Source organism: Lepidochelys kempii, chromosome 2 (genome assembly GCF_965140265.1).
Source record: "Lepidochelys kempii isolate rLepKem1 chromosome 2, rLepKem1.hap2, whole genome shotgun sequence".
NCBI classification, from domain to species: domain Eukaryota; kingdom Metazoa; phylum Chordata; order Testudines; family Cheloniidae; genus Lepidochelys; species Lepidochelys kempii.
Window position 1 is genome coordinate 40,185,029 of NC_133257.1, and position 22,053 is coordinate 40,207,081.

At 40.6% G+C, this 22,053-nt stretch overlaps 1 protein-coding gene across 15 annotated transcripts in view; it reads right to left on the reverse strand.

Annotated features, from left to right (window-relative positions):
* Nucleotides 1-22,053, reverse strand: part of VPS13B (vacuolar protein sorting 13 homolog B) — a 921,287-nt gene that overhangs the window by 667,519 nt on the left and 231,715 nt on the right. For 14 of the 15 annotated variants that reach the window (XM_073330465.1, XM_073330462.1, XM_073330464.1 and 11 more), the window contains exon 17: nt 11,391-11,575. In XM_073330465.1, the coding sequence (XP_073186566.1) occupies nt 11,391-11,575 (185 nt within the window). Of the gene's footprint in view, nt 1-2,143; nt 10,353-11,390; nt 11,576-22,053 lie in introns of those variants that run through there. The other variant, XM_073330476.1, reaches the window with a different exon arrangement.

Genomic DNA, 22,053 nt, shown 5'->3' on the forward strand with positions numbered 1-22,053 from the left:
TATAATATATTATATCTATATATATTTATATAAACATGGTCATTACAATTTATCATCATCATGAAATTGACTAAACCTGAAATAAATTAAAAGGAAGAAATTATATTCCTGCATTGCTAGCACAGATCAAATATAATCATTCCTCAAATAGTCTGCATATGAAAAACTCACCACAAAATATCTACTCTACGAAAACATCTTTTGCTCTAACATCAGTGAAATACAAAAATACTGTGCAATTTTCCTTACAATGGAAAAATACATTGCAAATAATAATTAATCTTTTTAGTTTAAATTAATTGCTATATATGCATCTTTCACAAATTTCTCACAGTAATGGTGTTATAAAACACACAGCACTTCAGACTGGTGACTGCTAATAAAGTATGTAACATTGTAGTTAATTTTAAGTTTCCAAGCAAAGAGGGGAAAAAAATCTAATCAAAGTACTTTTCCTTTTTTGTTCATTCAAGAGTTCATTATATAACATTAGTTCTGATATATATTCATCAGTTAATGTGCCAGGTACTGTCATAATAGAAGTTCTAAATAATAGTGCAGTACTTTGAATCTATTCACATGATTTCAGCATCCTGCAACTTTTACTTTGATCAAACAGACATGTTTCATAGAATCATGAAATTCAAATCAAGCCCAAATATTACACTTAAACAGAAAATATGTTCCTACTGCATAAATATATGTAACGTTATAAATGCACTTAATCTTAAACCAGCCCAGGTAGTTATGATTATGATAGTTAGAAAGGATTACATGTAACTAATGTAACAAACATATCCTTAGTACAAGTCTCAAGGAAACGTCTCTGGTTTTTGTTCTAAATGTGTTGTGTTTTCTAGTTCACATTTCATTCACACCACAGAAGAAATGGTTACTTACTATAATTGTTGTTCTTTAAGATGTGACTCAGTCATGTATTCCATTTAGGTGTGTGCACACCCAGCATACCACAGCCAGAGAATTTTGCTTGTAGAGAGGCAGCGGTCGCGTCTTGTAGTCAGAGCCCCTCCCCTGATGCCACCCTGACCCCATCAATTCCTTCACACCAAATGCCGAGAGACTAGACTCCAATGTACAGGGAACAGAGGGTCGGTCATGGAATACAAGCCTACATCACATCTCAAAGAACCACTGTTACAGGAAGTAACCATTCCTTCGTCTTTGAGTAGATGCAACTGTGTATTCCATTTCGGTGACTCACAAGCACTATTCACAGGAGGCAAGCTGAGGCTCAGAATCTATTTAACAAGGACTTCAGGACCACCTTCCCAAAGTCTGCGTCTGCTCTGGATGCTGCAGTAATGGCGTAATGGTTTGTAAAAGTATGTATCAATGACTATGTGGCAGCCCTGCAAATATTCAGAATTGAGATGTCACTTAAGAACGCTATTGTAGCTTGCACTCTCATAGAATGAACTTGCACACATACAGGGATAGTCAAAGCTGTTTCGTATGCAATCTTGATGTAGGATGCTATGCTCTTAGAGACAGTCTGTGATTAGACTACTGTGCCTTCATATGGTCTTCACAAACACAACACAAACAGGTGAGGCGAAGCCCAAAAGGGTTTAGTTCTCTCCAAGTAAAAGACCAGACACTATCTGACATCTAATGCATGAAGACACTGCTCCTCCAGAGATGAGGGCAGTTCAGGAACAAATACAAACAAGTATGCCACAAGACCACTTTAGACAAATTTCAGGTGCAGCCGCAACATCACTGTCTTTGGAGAATTGTATATAAGGAGACACTGCAATCAGAGCCTGTAATTCCACACTCTTCTCACAGACGTGATCACCACAAGGAATGCAGTTTTTTTGACATAAGAGAGGAAAGGCACAGGATGCCAGAGGCTCAAACACAGGTCCCACCAGAGCCGACAAGACCATATTAATGTCCCACAAGGGAACCAGTTCCCACACTGGTGATGGAGATGAAGGATTCTTTTTAAGAATGGCACTGGAAAACACTGATCTTCCATGAATGGGTCGATGAAAAGGTGATATCGCCACTAGATGCATCCTCAATTAGCTAAACATAAGGCCCAACTACTGAGGATACAGCAAACGCTCCAAGATGTCTTGGATACTTGAATTCAACAGGCCAATGACCACATTGAAAAACACTTCCACTTTGCTGAGTAGGCCATCCTGGCAGAGGGCTTTCTACTCCTGAATAGGACTTGTCAAACAGCCACCAAACATTGCTCTTCCTCCTCATTCAACCATGGAGAAGCTGCACTGTGAGATGCAGGGAGCTGAGTGTGGGATGCAAAGTGCGATTTTGAGAGCAGGTCAGGATGGAGAGGAAGGGATATGGAAGGCTGAATCGACAACGCAAGAAACTCAGAAAACCAACACTTCTCCAGCCATGCTAACACTATCTTTTTTATTCTGACATCAGGAATCATAACTTTCAAAAACCAGTAGGAGAACACTTCAACCTCTCTGGTCACTCAGTAACAGACTTAAAGGTTGTAATTTTGCAACAGAAAAGCTTCAAGAACGGACTCCAACAAGAAACTGCTGAACTAGAATTAATTTGCAAACTAGATACCATAACTTGGGCTTGAATAGAGAATGGGAGAGGCTGGGTCATTACACAAATTGAATTTATCTCCCCACGTTAAGTATTCTCACACCTTCTTGTCAACTGTCTGAAATGGGCCATCTTGATTATCACTACAAAAGGTTTTTTTTCTCCTGCTGATAATAGCTCATCTTAATTAATTAGCCTCTTAGAGTTGGTATGGCAACTTCCACCTTTTCATGTTCTCTGTATGTATATATATCTTCTTACTACATGTTCCATTCTATGCATCTGATGAAGTGGGTTGAAGCCCACGAAAGCTTATGTTCAAATAAACTTGTTAGTCTCTAAGGTGCCACAAGTACTCCTGTTCTTTTTGCGGATACAGACTAACACGGCTACTAGTCTGAAACAAATTCTTAGAGTAAGCCCTGTCTTTGGCTTGTTGTTATTCTTGGTAGCCCACCACCGTACACACAGGAGATTATGTTATCCTAAAAACACACACACTCAAGGCTAAACTGTGCCTTCTGCAACTGTATAACTCTATTCAAGTTAAAGGCAACGGTATTAATCCAGTAATGCTCATCTTTTAGGCCAAAAGCTGATCATTCCTTCCCTTTTCCATGTGTGACAGGGTGTACCAGGCCTTTGTGGCCACTTGCTGGAGGCCCTGTAATCCTACCTCAGCCCATCCCAGGAAAGGAGCAGTAAAGGTGGGTCTTCCAGGCCTGCTTAGAGAGGTGGCATAGAAGCAGCCAATCAGAGCCCAGCAGGCTCAAATTAAAAAAAACCTGCTGGATCTGAGCAGCACAGTTCCTGGCTGGGACTAGATGGAAAGGAAGGGTGCTCTGTTGTGGCCAAAGGAGCTTAACGGGCTGCCTTTACTGGGCCTGGGAGAGAGGCTTGAGAACTGTAACCTTAAGTAAATGGTGAAAGGAAAGGGACGAGGTGGGAAGAAGCCCGGGGAAAACAGCAGCAACCAGTCAAAGAAAGCAGTATGTGGCTGCTGTTCATAGGGTCCCTGGATTGGGACCCGGAACAGTGGGCAGGCCTGGGTTCACTCATCGGCCACTGGGAAAATGGCCTAAGCCCCAAGCAAAGGGTTGGATTAAAAATGGCAGAGGCATTGGGCTGAAGACCTTGGTGAGGGCAGATAGTTCTGTTGGACTTTTGCTATCCTGGAAGGGTTAATCCATATTGATGGTGTAACTTGGCCAGACGGTTGAGCAACTGAAGACTTGCCTAGTGAGGCTGGCAACCTGCAGCGGGCATCAGGAGCAGAAAAAAAAGATTGCAACACCACACTCAGCGATAGGAGTCACTCAGGAGATGAGTGCCTCCCATGACACCATGTTACTGACTTTTTATTTATTCCTTTTCATTGTATTACTGAGCCCCCATTTTTGAATTTTCAGCAAATGTGACCATTTCATTTGTAGTCCTAAAGTAGATTAAAAATTATTTTAAGAGATGTTTGTTTTTCTTTTTTCCCCTATCAAGTTTACAGGGTGGAGTTAAGGTTGTTTGAATGCCTTAATTGTATATTTCCTTACTGTTTATTTTACTGTTTGTAACATTCTTTAATTTTGTCTTTGAATTTTTATTTAGGTTAACAAAACTTAAAACTATAAAAGTCTTTAATGTACATATTTTGACTGAGCAACATGAATTTCAACAAAATTAATAAGAAAAGTCTGAAACTGTTAATTAAAATTGTTTAACCACTGTGCTCTATACACACACTTCATGTTAGTTCCTTTTTTTCTTTTCTTTTCTTTTTTTTTTAATTTTGTTAATTTGTCATCAGTGCTGGGTCACTCCAGAACCCCGCTGTAGTAAGAAGACTTCTCTAAGAGACTAGAAGCTTCTCCATAATCTAGACACCAGTGGTGATTTTAAGAATAACACACTGTCACACTCATGCTGAGATCAATGTTATCTCTGCAGTGCACCCACATCTTCATGTTTTAAAAATATTCTTGAAGATAAGTCTTCATCATAACAATTAAAGGTGATATGATCATACATATGCCAACCAATTAACATATCTGAATTAACCATAATTTGATCCTGACCTGTATTTCCAAACTAAGTATGATCAGTTTCTACCTAATTTCAAATGTACTACTTGCACAGAAGTGAACTGTATATAAAAAAATGTACTATTTATGCATTGTATGCAGAAACCTACATAATGCATCAGAACACATGTGGGTACAATCATCCATGAAAGACAGCAAATGTTTATACTGTGCAAGTTTCATACAGCTGTGCTCTGCCACTCCCAAGCAATTACTCAAGAGAATGCACTCTTGCACTTTGATTTTAAACAGAAAGTCTAACTCACAGTCGTCAAAATGAATGCCAACCTTGGCCACGTTATGTGGAACAAACAGAGATTCAAAGCCAGTACGTTGCAAGGAAATGATTACAGCTCAACAACCTGCATTACAACTGAACTTAGAAATGTAAAGAGGGGGAAAGTAGTTTTAAAACAGGGGCATTAGAACAGCAAATCACTATATTTCAATCTTTTTCCTAAGTGGTTAAAGAACTATGCAGCAACTCCAAAATTCTTTTTATATGTACACCTGGGAAGAATACTGAATCCTGTTACTTTCCTCAGCGCTACCCTGATGTGGTTTAGACCAGATGTTTAAATGTTACAGTATGCACATTTTCTTCTCTTCTTCCCAGGCAAAAGCAAAATAAGAGGAATATTTGACTTCACTCCACAAGAGACCTATTTAATAGTTTGGCGGTTATGTAAGTAAAGGTAGCTTGGCTAAGTCAATGTTGACGACATACAGAACGACATGATCCTAATGAGTTGGAAAATATTGGCTCTCATGAGATTCAACCAGATGCTACTGCGCTGAGAAAGCTACTGTATTATTGAATTTCATTTTTATGAGGTAAAATTTATTATTCAACCATTAAGTATCCCACATGAAATCTTGCATAAAATAGTTTTACAGTTACTTTCTGGAAAGTAGATTTTATTTTAACTTTAAGACATCATTTACATGAGGGATTCCAATGCCTATTTGATCGCCTTCAGAGAAATTTAAGGTCTGCAAGCAATTTTCCCAAATATGCCAGATTAATGGACCTGGACTGTCAACAAAATAATGAACTACCTGAATAGGACAAGGAAAAAGTGGTAGCAAGTTCCAGTTTTCCAGAGCAAAGTAAAGCCATATGTGCCTGTGTATGTGTTTTCTTGGCAGGCTGATAAGCTTAGAAAACTAAGTGGTTTAGGTACACACTAACAGAAAAAATATGTAACAATAACTCCAAAGGATTAATAATATTACACTTCTTTAAAGAAATTACTGCTTTGCAATGTTTCACTATTTGCTATATTTGTATGTTTATAATCGAGAGTGATAATAAATAACCTTTTCTTGTTTGAACTTACTGTAATGACCAATACTCACTGTACATATGCAGAGAACATGAACATTTCAGACCCAAATTTCCTTTCCCATTGAAAAGCCATGAATTATAAAATATGCCTGCCACATTGTTGGGATAGTATGTTAACTAAAATGTGTATTTAGTATACTACTACTAATGCTTACATATTGTAACAGAAAATATTTTGGAAAAAACATGAGGCAGCACTAATCTAAAGAAAAGAGCATGAGGTTGAGACACCTTATTTCTAATTCCTTTTATCAGTTTTAAATTTATTGCCATTCCAATTTCATCACGTCCCCCTTGTTATCAATTTATGAAAAATAGTAAATATATTGTACCTCAAGGGGGTGTTTGACCACGTAGCTTAGAACGACGTGCAGTTTCCAGAGTGCCTTCATCCTTTACCCCGGGTTGACTATGCAGAGGACCTGGAACAAGACTTTACATCATGGGAAGTAGAGGCCAGACTTACGAAGACCAAAAAAACAGCCCCAGGAAAAGATGGCATTCACTACAACTTTCTGAAAAAACGAGACCCTGGTTGCCTGCTACTAACTGCCATTTTCAACAAATGCAAACAGTTCCGCCGTACTCTCAATTCCTGGAAGAAATCTATGATGGTGCTCGTCTACAAGAAAAGGAAGCAAGACAACCCCAACACTTGGAGACACATCTCTCTGTTCCACCATGTACAAACTGTATGCCAGCTGCCTTGCGGCTAGGATCACAGACTGGTCGGTGAACGGAGGAGCCATCAGATCCATCCAGAAAGGCTTCATGTCATGCAAAGGCTGCTATGAACACAACTTTGTCCTTCAGATTGCCATCCACATGGCCAGGAGGGCATGGAGGAAATGGGTTTCTGGTTCCAGCAGACACCTGAGAATACCATCGTGGAGATCCTACAAGATGTGGCCAGGATCGACTCCTCCCTACCGGCACCGTGGAAGAAGATCAACGCCTTGAACACCTTCCTAATCCCTTGTATCTCATTCGTCCTGAGGGGATCTGCCATGGCGAAGGTACCTCTTAACAAATCAGACAACACCATCAGCCATCTGGTGAAGAAGTGGATGTTTCTTCCCCAGAGGGCCAGCAATGAACTGGTGTACATGTCGAACAGGCAAGGCAGAGCCAATGTCCCTTGAATAGGTTATCTGTGCAACGTTGCTGTGATCACTCGTGCCTTCTGATGTGCCCGGACGCCATGGTGAGGAACATCGCGGAGAGTGCCCTGCAGGATGCCATCAAGAAGCGAATCATCAGGACCCCCTCCAACCACCTACCTGAGTAGCTTGCTGGAAGGTGAATTTGGAAGAGAGGGGGGAGACTTTGTTTTGCTCTGGACTTGTGCCCGCAATGCTACGCGACGACTAGAGAAGTGTATCAGCTGCCACTGGATGTGGTGTGAGGAACAGGAGCTGGGAGTCCTGGTGCCACAGGTGAAGAACACGGAGTGCACCATCATCACTCCAAGAGCCAGAACCAAGCTGGAGAGGACCCTAAAGGATGCCATCCACTGCCAATACGTGGAAAACCTGAAGCAGAAGCCAGACCAGGACCAGGTCTTCAAAGTGACGTGCAAGTGGGACACCAGCAACCACTTCTTCTCAGGGGCAGCTTCACCTGATTTGCCTACTGGAGGTTCATCCACAGGGCCCGACTCAACTGCATCCCACTGAATGAAGCCGTCTGCCACGGGAATCAGAACAAGCGATGCAGGAGATGTGGCTATGCCAATGCCACGTCCTGTGTAGCTGCAAGCCCCATTCGAGAGCTTGGCAGTTGCAACACAACACCATCCAAGATCGCCTGGCCAGAGCCAACCTTCCCCACAGGTGGCGGGATGTCATAAACTCTGCCATCCCCGGAACCAACAGCTAACTGCAACTGGACATAGTCATCACCAACGAGGACCAGAAGAAGATCATCATGGTGGACGTCACAGTGCCCTTTGAGAACAGGACCCCAGCCTTCCACGATTCCCGAGCTTGAAAGGTAGAGAAATACACCCCTCTAACTAAAACCTTGACAGCTAAGGGCTACCAGGTTCAGACGCATGCACTGATCGTCGGAGCCTTGGGCGCATGGGACCCCAGTAATGAGCGAATGCTGAGAGAATGTGTAATCGGTCAACGCTATGCTCGGCTGATGTGGCAACTCATGGTATCAGATGCCATCACGTGGTCGGGGGACATCTACATAGAACACACCACCGGACATTGGCAATACCAGGAGGGATGAGCTGGAGTGCCAATGAGAAGCACAGTCAGGAAAGTAACTGAAATACTTTCCTCATGGACTGTATTTTCTAAATGGACAACCTACCTAATTCTCAATTACTGAGGGACAATCTCTACTCGTTATATTTTGCTTTCCACAACCAAATCTCTGTACAACTTTTCATGAGTGATGTACCAGAGTATTTGGATTCTAATATCTAAACTATATTGTTAAATCTATTCACCTAAATTTGGATTATTGCTGATTATGTACTCTATGTATTGTACAACTTTTAAAAACAAACTTTGTATTTGTGGATAATCTAAGCACTATACCCAGAATGCAGACACTCTCTTTTCCTATGTATTATAGGAAAACCTATGAATTATATGTATTATATTTTTTTAACATTAGTTTTAATAAAATTTTTAAATCTGTTCTTATCAGCTAGGTGCTCAAAAAGCAAATAAACAGGTCAAAGGGTATCAGTATTGAAGGGGAAATTCAGAAGAGTGATAGACCTAATTAGTTAGTGGACTGGGGCACTCAACTACTGTGTTCTGTTTTACTACCAGAATTGCAATTTCTTCCACTGTGGGTACCATGCATGCATTTTTATGTTTTTTGAATAAGTATGCTTACAAAATAAATCCACAATCTTTTGTGTTTCATTTCATACATTTTTTTTTAATTTCCTCCAAGAAAAAAACAACCCTGAACTTTTTTCAGATTGGGGCAAAATCACAACTTGGATCTCCCCTCAAATATTCTCTGCGGTGAAGACAGATGCAAATAAATCATTTAACTCCTCTGTCCCTATTCTCAAATTGCTCTCCTTCCTCCCTGGGAAAAGACTGGATCCTTTGAATTTCATAGGCTTCCAATATACTTAAGTAATTTCTTCTTATTTTGTTTTTACCCCTTTGGCTATTTATCCTCTTCAAATTCCTTAGGCCTCTGAATTCCCACCTTACATTTTACCTACTATAGTTTATTCTATTTTCTCTTGGTTTGGATTTCCATTTTCTGAAACATATCTGTTTGGCTTGAAGAACCTTTCAAACTTTGCCATTTAACCATGCTAGAGTTTTGGGTTTTTTGCTCCCTGATTTCTTTATTGTTTAGGGGCATGCACATTTTCTGTAATTCTGTTATAGCTTGCTTAAGAAACTTCCATGCTGAATTAAAGGATGTCAGCCTGCACTTCTGGCTCTCCTTGCCCTCTGCCAAGAAGCTGGACTCCAGCTCTGGCTCTCTGAACTCCTGCTGCCTGCAATAACACAGGAGGCATGCACTGTAGCCCAACTACCTTTCTCTTATGGAAAAAGCTGATGAGCAAGAGGCAGGTGTAGGCCACTCAAGGACACTAAAAGCAAAATGCTGGGTGCCTAACTGCAGAAGAATGGTAAATTCCATTGTAAAACTTCTGAATTCTTCAGCTTCTTGAGAAAGTGTCAATTTTTGTGGCCAGAAAATCGCAACATCCACAAAGACCCTTACTGAGATGAATGGAACAATTCATTTCTCTCAGAGCTAATATTTCAGGCCTTCTGCAGACTCAGGAAGACAATATTACATTGGTTTACACTTAGTTTACATTTTCAATGTTTGTAGCACAACCATGTGGGCTAAACACACTGTTTTAAAAATGAAAACAGATTCTAGAGTACAATTCTGTAACAAATTCAGAGGCTCTGGAGCATACAGGGTCCTGACTATAGTCATAACAGGATTGGTTATCATCATAAAAAACAAACAGTACCAAAATGCAGCAGGAGGATTATTTTTCCCAGCTATCCGCTCTACAGTTCTTATTTGGGAACTGCCTGACAGCTCTGTGAACATCCTCTCTAGCTGCATTTAGACAAGACGAGCACTTTATACAGCTTTAGTTGGTCAAATAAAACCAATTGCAAAACTAACTCCACTTTTTTTTAGTCCTTGCTGCTCTTGGAAAGAGCCAGCCCAGTGTCATAATGGACTACTTGTATTACCTTTTTCAAAGAAATGGACATCAGCAGCATTCTTTGTAGCACAGACTAAGATAACTGCCTCACCAGGCAGTTGCTTTTAGAGATGGAGCTCACGTCTATGTTCTCTCTGCTGGTGCCCTTCTAGACACTGCTCTAAATCCTCAGCTGCCAGCATATAATCTTGGATGACATAAAAGTTTTGAAAAAGATATCCACCATGGAGTCAACATACAATTGTACATAAATCACTGACCTTGTAGGCTGTACTAGAGAAAAAGAGGAAATAAAACTGTTTTTTCCCTTATTTGGCCAAAATAAATACATTTGTTCATGGGGAAAAATAGGTGGAAAAAGAAGCCAGACTTTTTCAGAGAGTTTGAACCAATACATTGAAGAAAGTGTTCATCCTTAGTAAAACCATTACTCATAATTTTGCCACAGTCACTGAATACTTGGATTTAAGTAAACTTGAATAAGGTAACCTGAATTGTCTATGGACTAAGCGATGCCCGGATTCAGCCAAACACTTAAGTACATGCTTATTTTAAAGCATGTATATAGCTTTGTAAAGATGGATAATAAGCATGTGCTCAAGAGCATTGCAGAATCAGTCCTTAATTTGCATAAACAACTTTTTTTCTGAAAACCCTCCATGTTTTGCATTATGAATCCATGTAGCCAGCTTTTATTTCTTCCACCTCTTGGATTTGCATCACTGTAGCTACTTCAGAATAGTCAAGGAAACAGTTATTGATGAAACTGGCTTAGATGGGGAACATTTGCGGCCCTTTTGAACAAATCGACATCTGCATTCTACAAAATGTCCTTGATGAATAAAGCCCTTAAACCTACTGCTTTGCATTTCATTCAACAATTTCACTTCTGAATGATCTTAAGTTACTACATTACACAGTATAAGGCAGAAAGGCTGAATGTCTCAAATGATGAAGGAAGTGGAAATATAATAATGGAAAAATTATCCTGTATGGCAATATTAAATGCATCCAGAAACTGGTGCCAGGGAGAGAAGCTTGGTGGCTTAGCTTACATCCTCCTATAAATACCATATGCACACAAAAACATTCTGTCATTTAACTACAGTATGCTAAACCTGGATTTAAAAGTAGTTGTATGGGCATTCATTTGCTACAAGCAGTGCTCTATATTACCGTAGAGATTTTTAATCTACCATACTTCTCAGAAATATTATGTCTTTACCTAAAGTTTGGAAGACTTCATTCAGCAAAACTTCATTTACCACTGCAGAACTGACATTTCCAACATGATGAGACCAGCTCTGATAAATAGTTCGTAGCAGAAGGGTCTGGGCTCTAGTTGCTTGAACTGTCAGATTTGGAAGTTCAAATATGCATTCTGTTAGTGGAACATGAGATCGCTTGGTCCTGTTTTAAAAATTGAAAAACAAAATAGAAAGTGATTAATTTAGTACATAGCACTGGCAAATATACCAAAAAACTGTAATCATGAGAGCTGAGGCTGCAAGCAGCTAGCTTTTAAGGCTTGAATTGCACTTTATAGGTGGCATTTCATAGTTTACAAAAAAAATCACTAGATTACAAATATGATTAGATATCGAAAGAAATTTCTTTTCTTATCTGCCTAAAAAAACAAATATGTCATACACTATTAGAAAGAATAACTGACTTTTCCTGCCTTCATCCTGATTATCTCAACATTTTAAAATGTTTAAATTAAAAACAAAACAAAAAACAAACAAACTTGTCATACTGATGCGTTCCCACCAAACTAGTACTTGGTGTTTTCACTCTTGTAAATCAAAGCATCGGGCACATGTACAGCAACCACATTGTGTGCATAAAATACAGAACAAACAACAGGAAAATTAATTATAGGGTTATAGTCCATTGGCGAGTGCTGGTGATGACAAACCACAAGAGCAAAGCTCAAATAGATAATCTAATCCCCAGAACTCCTCAATGATATTATTGCTCCATAATTCAAATATTCTGGAGAGGTTTTTAATATAAAATATGAATCAAGGCACTTGCTCCCGCTGTGCTCCAACTAATGCTGCCTTCCCCTTTTCCTTCTCCCACAGCTGCTACTGTTACCATCTTCCAACCTCAGATGCCCCAAACTGCTACTACAGATCTTCCCCTAAATTCTCACCACTTCCATTGTTGATCCTTGCTCACTGTCCATCCTCTCTCTATCAGTACTGCTTTTCCAGATACCCCTATCTTGCCCTACTTCTGAACCTTTCCCCTAACCACCCCACTAGATCTAGCTGTTCTATTTTCTATCTATATATTTGTGACCCACCACTAGAATATCTGAACATTTGCCAAATATTTATGGATTTAGCCTCATAAAACCCGACAGTCATTTTTCTGATCTTAACTACATCTAAAGGTAGTAAAAGGGATATAAATTATGTACATATAAATACAAAATATTAATATACACAATATTTTTTTAAAAAAAATTTACACATTAGTTATAGATTTGGCAATTTAGCTGTTTAACATTACTAAAATGGAGGAAAGTGTTTATAAATTGCATCATTTGAAAATGTTTTAAAAAAATGTAGTGAGTCACTAAATGAAAAATCTGTTATGTTCACTAGCAGAGAAAAATAATTAAAAAACAGCCACGCTGACAGTATCTCGGCAAATAAAAGTAACAGAAATGAGTTTTTCCTCACACCTCATACTTAGAACTCACTGAATATGCACTCTATTTAGCCACTATCGGTTTTCAAACTCTTACTCAGATTTGATCCCTTTCACTGCATTATCTTAATTTATTCCCAGGCACATCTGCTTGCAACAGCAGCACTTCTGGGAATGACCTAAAAATACATTTGTAGCCCACTGAACACAATGCAGGCAAGTAGCACTTTACATCAGTAGTCAGGGGTTACATTTTTCATTAAAAAGAAAAGGAGTACTTGTGGCACCTTAGAGACTAACCAATTTATTTGAGCATGAGCTTTCGTGAGCTACAGCTCACTTCATCGGATGCATCCAATGAACGGAGCTGTAGCTCACGAAAGCTTATGCTCAAATAAATTGGTTAGTCTCTAAGGTGCCACAAGTACTCCTTTTCTTTTTGTGAATACAGACTAACACGGCTGTTACTCTGAAACCTGTCATTTTTCATTAAGCTTCAGGTAATATCTATATGTTATAAACAACAAATAAATGTATCATATTCACTAAAAACCACAAACATACCGATAGTTTCATCCTGCAGTTTCTTGCTCCAAAATATATCTGAAATCTGACACTTTCTTGTCCTTACCCTAATCATCTGCCTTAATCACAGCAATTGTTCTTCCTGACATCTACATCAGTCCCCAGCAATCTTTCCAAAATCCTATCAATGCCACCAAAATTATTTTCCATACCCATCATTTAGATATGGTATCATCCATTTGGAATCCTTTGACTGGCTTCCCAGTGCCCCATACATCAAATTACATTTATCTTCACTTTCAAGGTCCGACACTACACTTACCAAACACACCTCCTTGATCTCAATAATTCTGCATATTCCACTCTTACTCTGACAGGGATACCAGCTTTGATGCCCCCTTTCTTTCCTTCTCCAACTTCTGTCTCCAGATCCCTTTTCTCCACCCCCCACCCCCGCATACTGTTCCCTATGCATGGTATATACTCCCAATCACTGCACACAAAGGCATTACCCACTCCTAATTCATATTCTGACAAAAAACTCATTTTTCCTGTGTTGCCTACCAGCAAGTTAACTAACAAGATTTTTTTAATTGTGTGTAAATATACATTTTGTATGACCAAGTGAGTGTGCCTATATCTGTGTATCTCCATGATATCATGTTAACCCATGCCCTTCCCCATCCCTTTTATTATTTGCTTATATTGTGGTGGTGCGCAGAGGTCTCAATCAAGATTGGAGCAAGATTGTAAAAGAAGCTGCTTATACACAAAGACATGGTCCCTGCCCCAAATAGTTTACAATTCAGCGCCCTGATCCCATAGACACTTTCATTTTTATATTTCAGGTTACTCATACAAGTTGTCACAGAACCATAGGGTTACAAGTGAACGCAAGGATCATCTAGTCTAATCCCTTGCCAAGATGCAGGATTTGTTGGGTCTAAACCATACAAGAAACATGGCTATCCAGCCTCCTTTTGAAAACCTCCAGTGAAGAAGCTTCAACAACATTTCGAGGCAGTCTGTTCCATTGTCCTACTGTTCTTACTGTTAGGAAGTTTTTCCTGAGATTTAATCTAAATCTGCTATGCTGTAGTTTGAACCCACTGCCTCATGTCCTGCCCTCTGTGACAAGAGAGAATAACTTTTCTCCATCTTTTTTATGGCAGCCTTTCAAGTATCTGAAGACCGCTACTGTATCCCCCCTTAATCTCCTCTTTTCCAAACTAAACATACCCAATTCCTTCAACCTTTGCTCATACGCCTTTTATTCCATCCCTTTGATCACCTTTGTCACTCACTTCTGGATCCTTTTCAATTTCTCTTCATCCTTTCTGTATATGGTGACCAAAACTGGACCCAGTACTCGAGCTGAGGCCTAACCTGCGCTGAGTAGAGCAGTACTATCACCTCTTGTGACTTGCATGGTATGCCTCTGTTAATGCAACCTAAAATTGCATTTGCTTCATTTTTTTATTTTTTTTGTAACAGCATCACATTGCTGACTCATGTTGAGGTTCTGATCCACCACATCCCAGATCCTCTTCAGCAGTGCTGCTGCTGCCGCCAAGCCAGTTTTCCCTCACTCTGTGCATTTGGTTTTTCTTTCTTAAGTGTAGCACCTTACATTTGCCTTTGTTCAGTTTCATTTTTTTATCTACAGCTCAGTTCTCCAATTTATCAAGATTCCTTTGAATTTTAGCTTTATCCTGCAAAGTATTGACAACTCCCACTAGCTTTGTGTCATCTGGAAACTTGATCAGTATGTTCTCTGTACCTATATCCAGGTCATTAATAAAGATGTTAAACAACACCGGATCCAGAACAAGATCCCTGTGGAAGCGCACTTGAGACCTCCCTCCAATCCCACATCATTCCATTAATAGTTACTCTTTGTCTGCAGTTGTTTAACCAATTATGTATCCACTCAATGGTAGTTCCACCAAGCCCACAATTCTCCTGCTTACCTATCAGAATGTCATGTGGGACAGTTTTCAAAAGTTGTGCTGAAGTCCAAGTATATTATGTCCACCACATTCCCCCTATCCACCAAAATCAGTTACCCCGTCAAAGAAGGAAATCAAGCTGGTTTGGCATGATTTGTTCTTTGTAAATCCATGTTAGCTGCTAGTGATTACCTCTTCATCCTCCAGGTAGTTGCAAATTGAATGTTTTATACTTCGCTCTAGTAGCTTCCCAGTTCTCAAAATCAGGCTGACTCATCTACATTTCCCTAGCTCCTCCTTTTTAAAGATGGGCACTACATTAGCTCTTCTCCAGTCTTCTGGGACCTCCCCTGTCATCCATGAGTTTGTAAATATTATTACCAGTGGCTCTCAGATTTCTTCAGCTAATTCCTTCAGTACCTTCAAAAAGTGAATAGCATCCAGCCTGCTGATCTGAATTCATTTAAATTGTACAGAAGATCTCTGATGTGTTCTTTACTTATCTTGATCTGCATCCTTTCCCCTTTATTCTCTATGGTAACTTCGCAAGTCGTCTGGTCACGTTATTTTTTGTGACAAGACTGAAGCAAAGTAGGCCTTGAGCAGTTCTACCTTTCTATCATCTTCCGTTACCAGTTCAACTTCTCCACTGAGCAGCAGACCCCACACAACTCTTGATCTTTCTTTTTTGTCTGACATATTTGAAGAACCCCTTTTTGTTATCTCTAACATTTCTAGACAGCTGCAATTCATTTATTACCTTGGTTTTCCTGATTTTGTCCCTAAATGCTTATGCTATTTCCAAGTATACTTCCTTGGTGACATGTTCTTCCTTCCATTTCCTGTATGTATCCCTTTTGGTTTTTAGATTAGCTGAAAGGTATCTTGTGCAGCACACTGGCCTCCTTTAGCTCTTCTTTTTCTTCTGCATCAGAATAGCTTGATGTTGAGCCTCTAGTATTACATCTTTTAAGAACTGCCAAACCCCTTCAACTCCTTTTCTTCCTAATTAGTCTTTCCATAGGACCTTGCCTACTATTTCTCTGAGTCAGTTGAAATCTGCCTTTCTGAAGTCCAGTATCCTTGGTTTGCTGTTCTCATGTCCTCCTTTCCATAGGATCTTGAATTCCATCAGATCATGATCACTTCCCTCCCAAGTCCAAGACCACCTTCACGTTCACAACTAATTCATCCCTGTTGCTCAAAAACAGATCCAAAATGGACGACCTCCTCGTTGTTTCCTCAACTTTCTGAATCAGAAAGCTATCCCCTACACATGCTAAGAATTTGCAGAACATATTATATTTTGCTGCAATACTCTTCCAACAGATATCAGGGAAGTTAAAATCCCCCATTAATAGCAGCTTATGTGTCTTAGTTAATCTTATTACAGGCTGATCGAATAACTCATCCACTTCCTCTTCCTGATTTTGTGGTCTAGAATAGACCCCCCTGTAAAATCCCTACTGTTCTTTTCCCTTGTTGTCCTCTGCCAGAAACTTCCAGTAAGTCTGTTGCTCACTTCCCCTTGGACCTCGGAACAAGTGTATACATTCTTGACGTACAGCGCAACACCGCTTCCTTTTTTCCCATACCTATTCTCTCCAAACAAGCTATATCCCTCAATACTGGTACTTCAATCATGGGAGTTGTCCCACCAAGTCTATTTGATGCTAATTAAGTCATACTTTTCTTCATATACAATGACTTCCAGTACATCCTGCTTGTTCCCCACACTCTTTGCATTTGTGTAAAGGCATGAAAGATATTTTGCAGACTGTCCTGTTGCTTTTCTTTTTGCCTTTTTAATGCAGTTGTAATTTCTAGACCCTTCTCCCATAATTACTCCCTTCCCTTTGTTCTCGTTACTTGAGCCTAGAGGTACATTGGCTGGATTTTTCTCACCATCCTTCATAGGACCTAGTATAAAGCTCTTCTTATCAGGTTAGCCAGATGATGTCAAAAGAAACTCTTCCCAGTATTTGACAGATGGAACCGATCCTCGCACAGTAATCCTCTTTCCTAGAACATCAGCTCATTGTCAACAAAGCACTCTCACTGTCACCACCTGCATAGCCACACATTTACTTCCACAATTTAACGGTCATACGGTCACAAAGTCATACAGACTTCAATGGGAATACTGACGGAAGAAGAGTTAAACATATGATATGTTTTTGTAGGACTGGTGCCTAATGTAAAATGAGACACAAGTGGGTGCAGGAAACAAAAAAAAGGTGGGGGGGGATGGAGAGTATAGCAGCAATAAGTGGTTAAATAGGCTAGTTTTATATGAAGGTGGTGGTCTGGGAATACATAAAAATTAATTACTATAAACATTTTTTTGTTTGCTACCCTTACTTGTCATGTTACATCTAAAAAATTACAGACTGGAAGCTCTTAAGGCCCGAGGGAAGAGCACCTACAACTATAAAAGCTACACTAGTTGAGCATACCCAAATGAGGTACTGAATTCCCTGGGCATCATGGACATGCCAATATTTCCTACACTGTGCCAATCACTTTTGGTGCAGTGCTATGATAACCCACCAAAGATTGTTCTACTACAGGGGTCGGCAACCTTTCAGAAGTGGTGTGCCAAGTCTTCATTTATTCACTTTAATTTAAGGTTTCGCGTGCCAGTAATACATTTTAACATTTTTTAGAAGGTCTCTCTCTATAATTCTATATATTATATAACTAAACTATTGTCATATGTAAAGTAAACAAGGTTTTCAAAATGTTTAAGAAGCTTCATTTAAAATTAAATTAAAATGCTGATCTTACACCGCCGGCCCGCTCACCCCGCTGTCAGCCTGGGGTTCCATTCACCGAGGCCAGCAGCAGGCTGAGCGGGGCCTGTGGCTGGGACCCCGGCTAGCAAGGGGCTGGCAGCCAGAACCCCAGACCAGCAGTGGGCAGAGCTGGGCCAGCAGCTGGGACCCCAGCTCAGCCCGCTGCCACTCAGCCCACTGCCGGTTTGGGGTTCCTTCCGCCAGCTCCTGCCAGCCAGGGTCCCGGATGCTGGCCTCACTCAGCCCGCTGCCAGTCTGGGATCCCGGCCCTGCCCACATAGAGTAGGTACCTACCTTCTCCCTGGTTCTAACCCATTCTCTTCCTCTCTCTCTCTGCACTGAGCTGAGGGTGGGAGTGCATTGAGCACAGGGCTGGGGGTGAAGGAGCAGGCTGGGGTTTGGGGTGTAGGGTCTGGCCAGGAGCTAGAATGAAGGAGGGGGCTCAGAGTTGGGGCAGGAGGTTTGGGTGTGGAGTGCTTACCTGGGCAGCTCCCATTTGGTGCGAGGGGTGCAGGTGGTAATGTGGGGTGTGCAGGAGCTTCCGTTTGGTGCTCAGGGTGGGGGTGGGAATGTGGGGGGTGCAAGAGTCAGGGCATGGGGTGTGGGGGGACTGGGTATGTGTGGGGTGCAGGAGTCAGGGCACAGGGTTGGGGGCATGTGAGGGGGGTGCAGGGGTCAGGGCAGGGGGCTGGGGTGTGGGCTAGGGTCATGGGGGTGCTCCCAGCCCCCTGACCAGAGCGGCTCACAGCAGGGGGCTGGAGGGGATATGCCCTGATTCCACCCCACTTCCCCAAGACCCCGTCCCCACCTCTTCTCCGCCTCCTCCCTGGAGCAGCGAGCGCGCTGCGGCTCCGCTTCTCCCCCTCCCTCGCAAGGGCCATCAGCTGATCGGCGGCAGGGAGGGAGAGGAGGAGAGGCAGGAGCCCAGCACGCTGCGGGAAGAGGCAGGGCAGGATGGAGCTTGCCTGCCCTGCAGCAGCAGCTGGCAGGACCCAGCTTCTTCACCCTGCCCCCATGGGGGGGAGGGGAAACGGAGAAGAGCAGGCCAGGGCGGGCAGGATTTTTAATGGCATACTGCTGCCTGCCTGGGTCCCAGCCGCGGGCCCAGGTTCGGCAGCGGGCTGAGTGTGCCATTAAAGATCGGCTCACGTGCCATCTTTGGCACACATGCCATAGGTTGCCGACCCATGTTCTACTATCTGTGCCCCATGCTAGAATCTGAGCCTGCTACTCTAGTGTTATTCAAGCCCAAGTTATGTTGTCTCTCAATGCAAACAGCTCATATGGGAACTACAAAAATAAAAGTTATGTTGAAGAGGAATTCACCGTGGAAATACATGTAATAGATAGATAAATAAATAAATATTAATAGATATATTAATGTATAAGACCCAAGACAAAAACATTATGCAGAAAGAGGGGAGACACAAGTCTCATATTACTAGTCCCCTCTCTCTAACATGGCACAAGACACCACTAGCCATGTAAAGAGCAAAAGTCAAAGATACAACAGTCACAAGCCGGAGCCCAAAAATACATGTTAGCAGAGCCTTTGGCAGCCATTAACAGAAAATCTCGAAATTTCCCTGAAGGCAAACCAGTGTAAGTTGATGTACTACTATGGTCAGAGTTCTTCCTACCAGGCCTTCTCTCAAGCCATGCCCACTTTCATAACATGGATCTCAATGCATTAGTGTCACTGATCCATTTTCCTTCATGTCTCTTAAAAATACGCTCTTCTCCTTTTTCTTTTCACAGTATGATTTCTTTGGTTTTAATGTCTGGCTCCTTAAACTAAATGCTTCCAATTCCCTTAATATGTAATCTGACAGAAGAATGTTTCATAACATACATTTGAAAGAAAGATAGCAGAACATAATGGCACAGAACTCCTATTCAGCAAAAAATAGGACAAATATAATTATAAATGCATGTCTCTATAGTAAGGCTTTTCTAATGACTAATAAATGTACTTGCAGAGAAAAGGGGATATCCAGAGAGCTGCAACACTACTGACTTACAGTGTAATATCTTGGAAAAACTTCATTTTAAAAACTAAGACTATTCATTTAATCTGCAGTGCAGCTACTGTACTGAACTACAGTGACTTTTACACTGACAGATTTAAGGTAAAAGATTCCCTGATGGGTAGTAATAGTGTATTAAACAAAAACATTTTTTACAATATGCAAATTCTAAACTTACTGTAGTTTTTAATAATACCATAGGGACAAAATACATTATTCATTTTCAGAGAAAGGAAAAGTGAAGAAAATAAATCCTTTTATACACAGAAAGGCAGGAAACAAAAAAGGAGAAAAAAATTGTACTGTACCATGTGTGCAGCAAATGTTTCTTAAAGGAAATTTTAACTAGGACTGGCTAACGATGAAAGTGCATTTTATAATTCAAATTTTATTATAATGGTTTTGAAGTACAAACAATGCATTTAAAAGCACTATATAATATATATTTGCTACCAAGCTGCACCTGTTAATACAAAATATCCACTATTAATAAATTTCATGAGCTATATTTAACCAGCTTTTATGACCTAGCAGATATATTCAAACAAATATAAACGAATATTCAAGTAAAACTAACTTTTTCACTGAACCAAGTCAGATCTTTATTTCAACTTAGTGCCATTACATTTTGGTAGATCATTTTAGGTCCTATGAAATAACTGAATATGAATTCGTACTAAAATTCATCATATTAAAACACTGTAATTATGTAACTGATGGCTTCTACACTTTAAAAAGCACTAATCAAATAAAAAAATCTTATTAACAATAATAGAAATAATTGTTTCTCAAATCTTGCTTATATCCAGAGTTAAAGTTCAGATCTGAACATATGTTCATTTAACAAAACAGGTTAAAAAACTATCAATTCAAACATTATTCTCCAGGGCAAAATAAATCCTAATGTAACTAGCGGGTTAGGCAACTCATTAAAGCTAAACTTGGACAAATTCCAGGATAAATTTAAGGAAATAGGAACAAGTAAGTCTTGCTGTGTAGTGGCATGGAGTGAAAATGAATCTGTCCTAATTAAATGATTTTTAAATACACTTTGCTGTACCCAGTTTGCTGACAAACTGTAACACAGACTTGCTGAAATATTTGGATAAATCTGGCATATCATTAAAGAAAATAGTTTTCTTCACTGTTTTTGAATGAAATCATGAATTGTTCCTTATTATGCTCCAAGCATAGGCATTAATATAACCAATCCATGCAAGTTCACAGGGCTGCCATGAAATATTTGCAGTGTGTAGACTTTAGGAACAGCAACCCATTCTTTTAAAATCAACACCTCATAGTGATTGAAAGAATATAGTGGTGAACAGCTGGCTCCAGAGGTTTATACAGAGTCCCAAAATGCAAGTCTGGAACCTGCAAAATGTTTCCAAAAATTTAATTTTTGTTATTACTCATATCCTGTACAGTAAAATACGATTAGTTCATTTTTTCCAAAATAACAAAACTGGTAACCTGTAACTAGAACCTAGTGAATGTACTTTAAAAGAACCTGAATGTACTTTAAAAGCCTAAATAATATTGGTAGACATTCTAACAAATTTGTTTGTTTGTTTGCCTGTCCGACTCCTATCCACAACCCCCTCCCCCTGACAGGCACTCACCGGCAGCAGCAGGAAGTGGAGCAATGTGGCCCCAGCCCACTCCGCTTTCCTTGCCCTGGCCCTGGGGGGTGGGAGGGCAGGTCCCACACTCACCTGCGGCGGGAAGCGGAACGCCATGGCTGGGAGCTGGCAGAGTGGAGCAGCCTGGGGCTGGGCTGCTCTGCTTCCATCGCTGCCGGTGAGTGTGGGGGGATTTAATTGGGGATTGGTCCTGCTTTGAGCAGGGGGTTGGACTAGATGACCTCCTGAGGTCCCTTCCAACCCTGATATTCTATGATTCTATGATCCCTTCCCCCAAGCCCCCTCCCC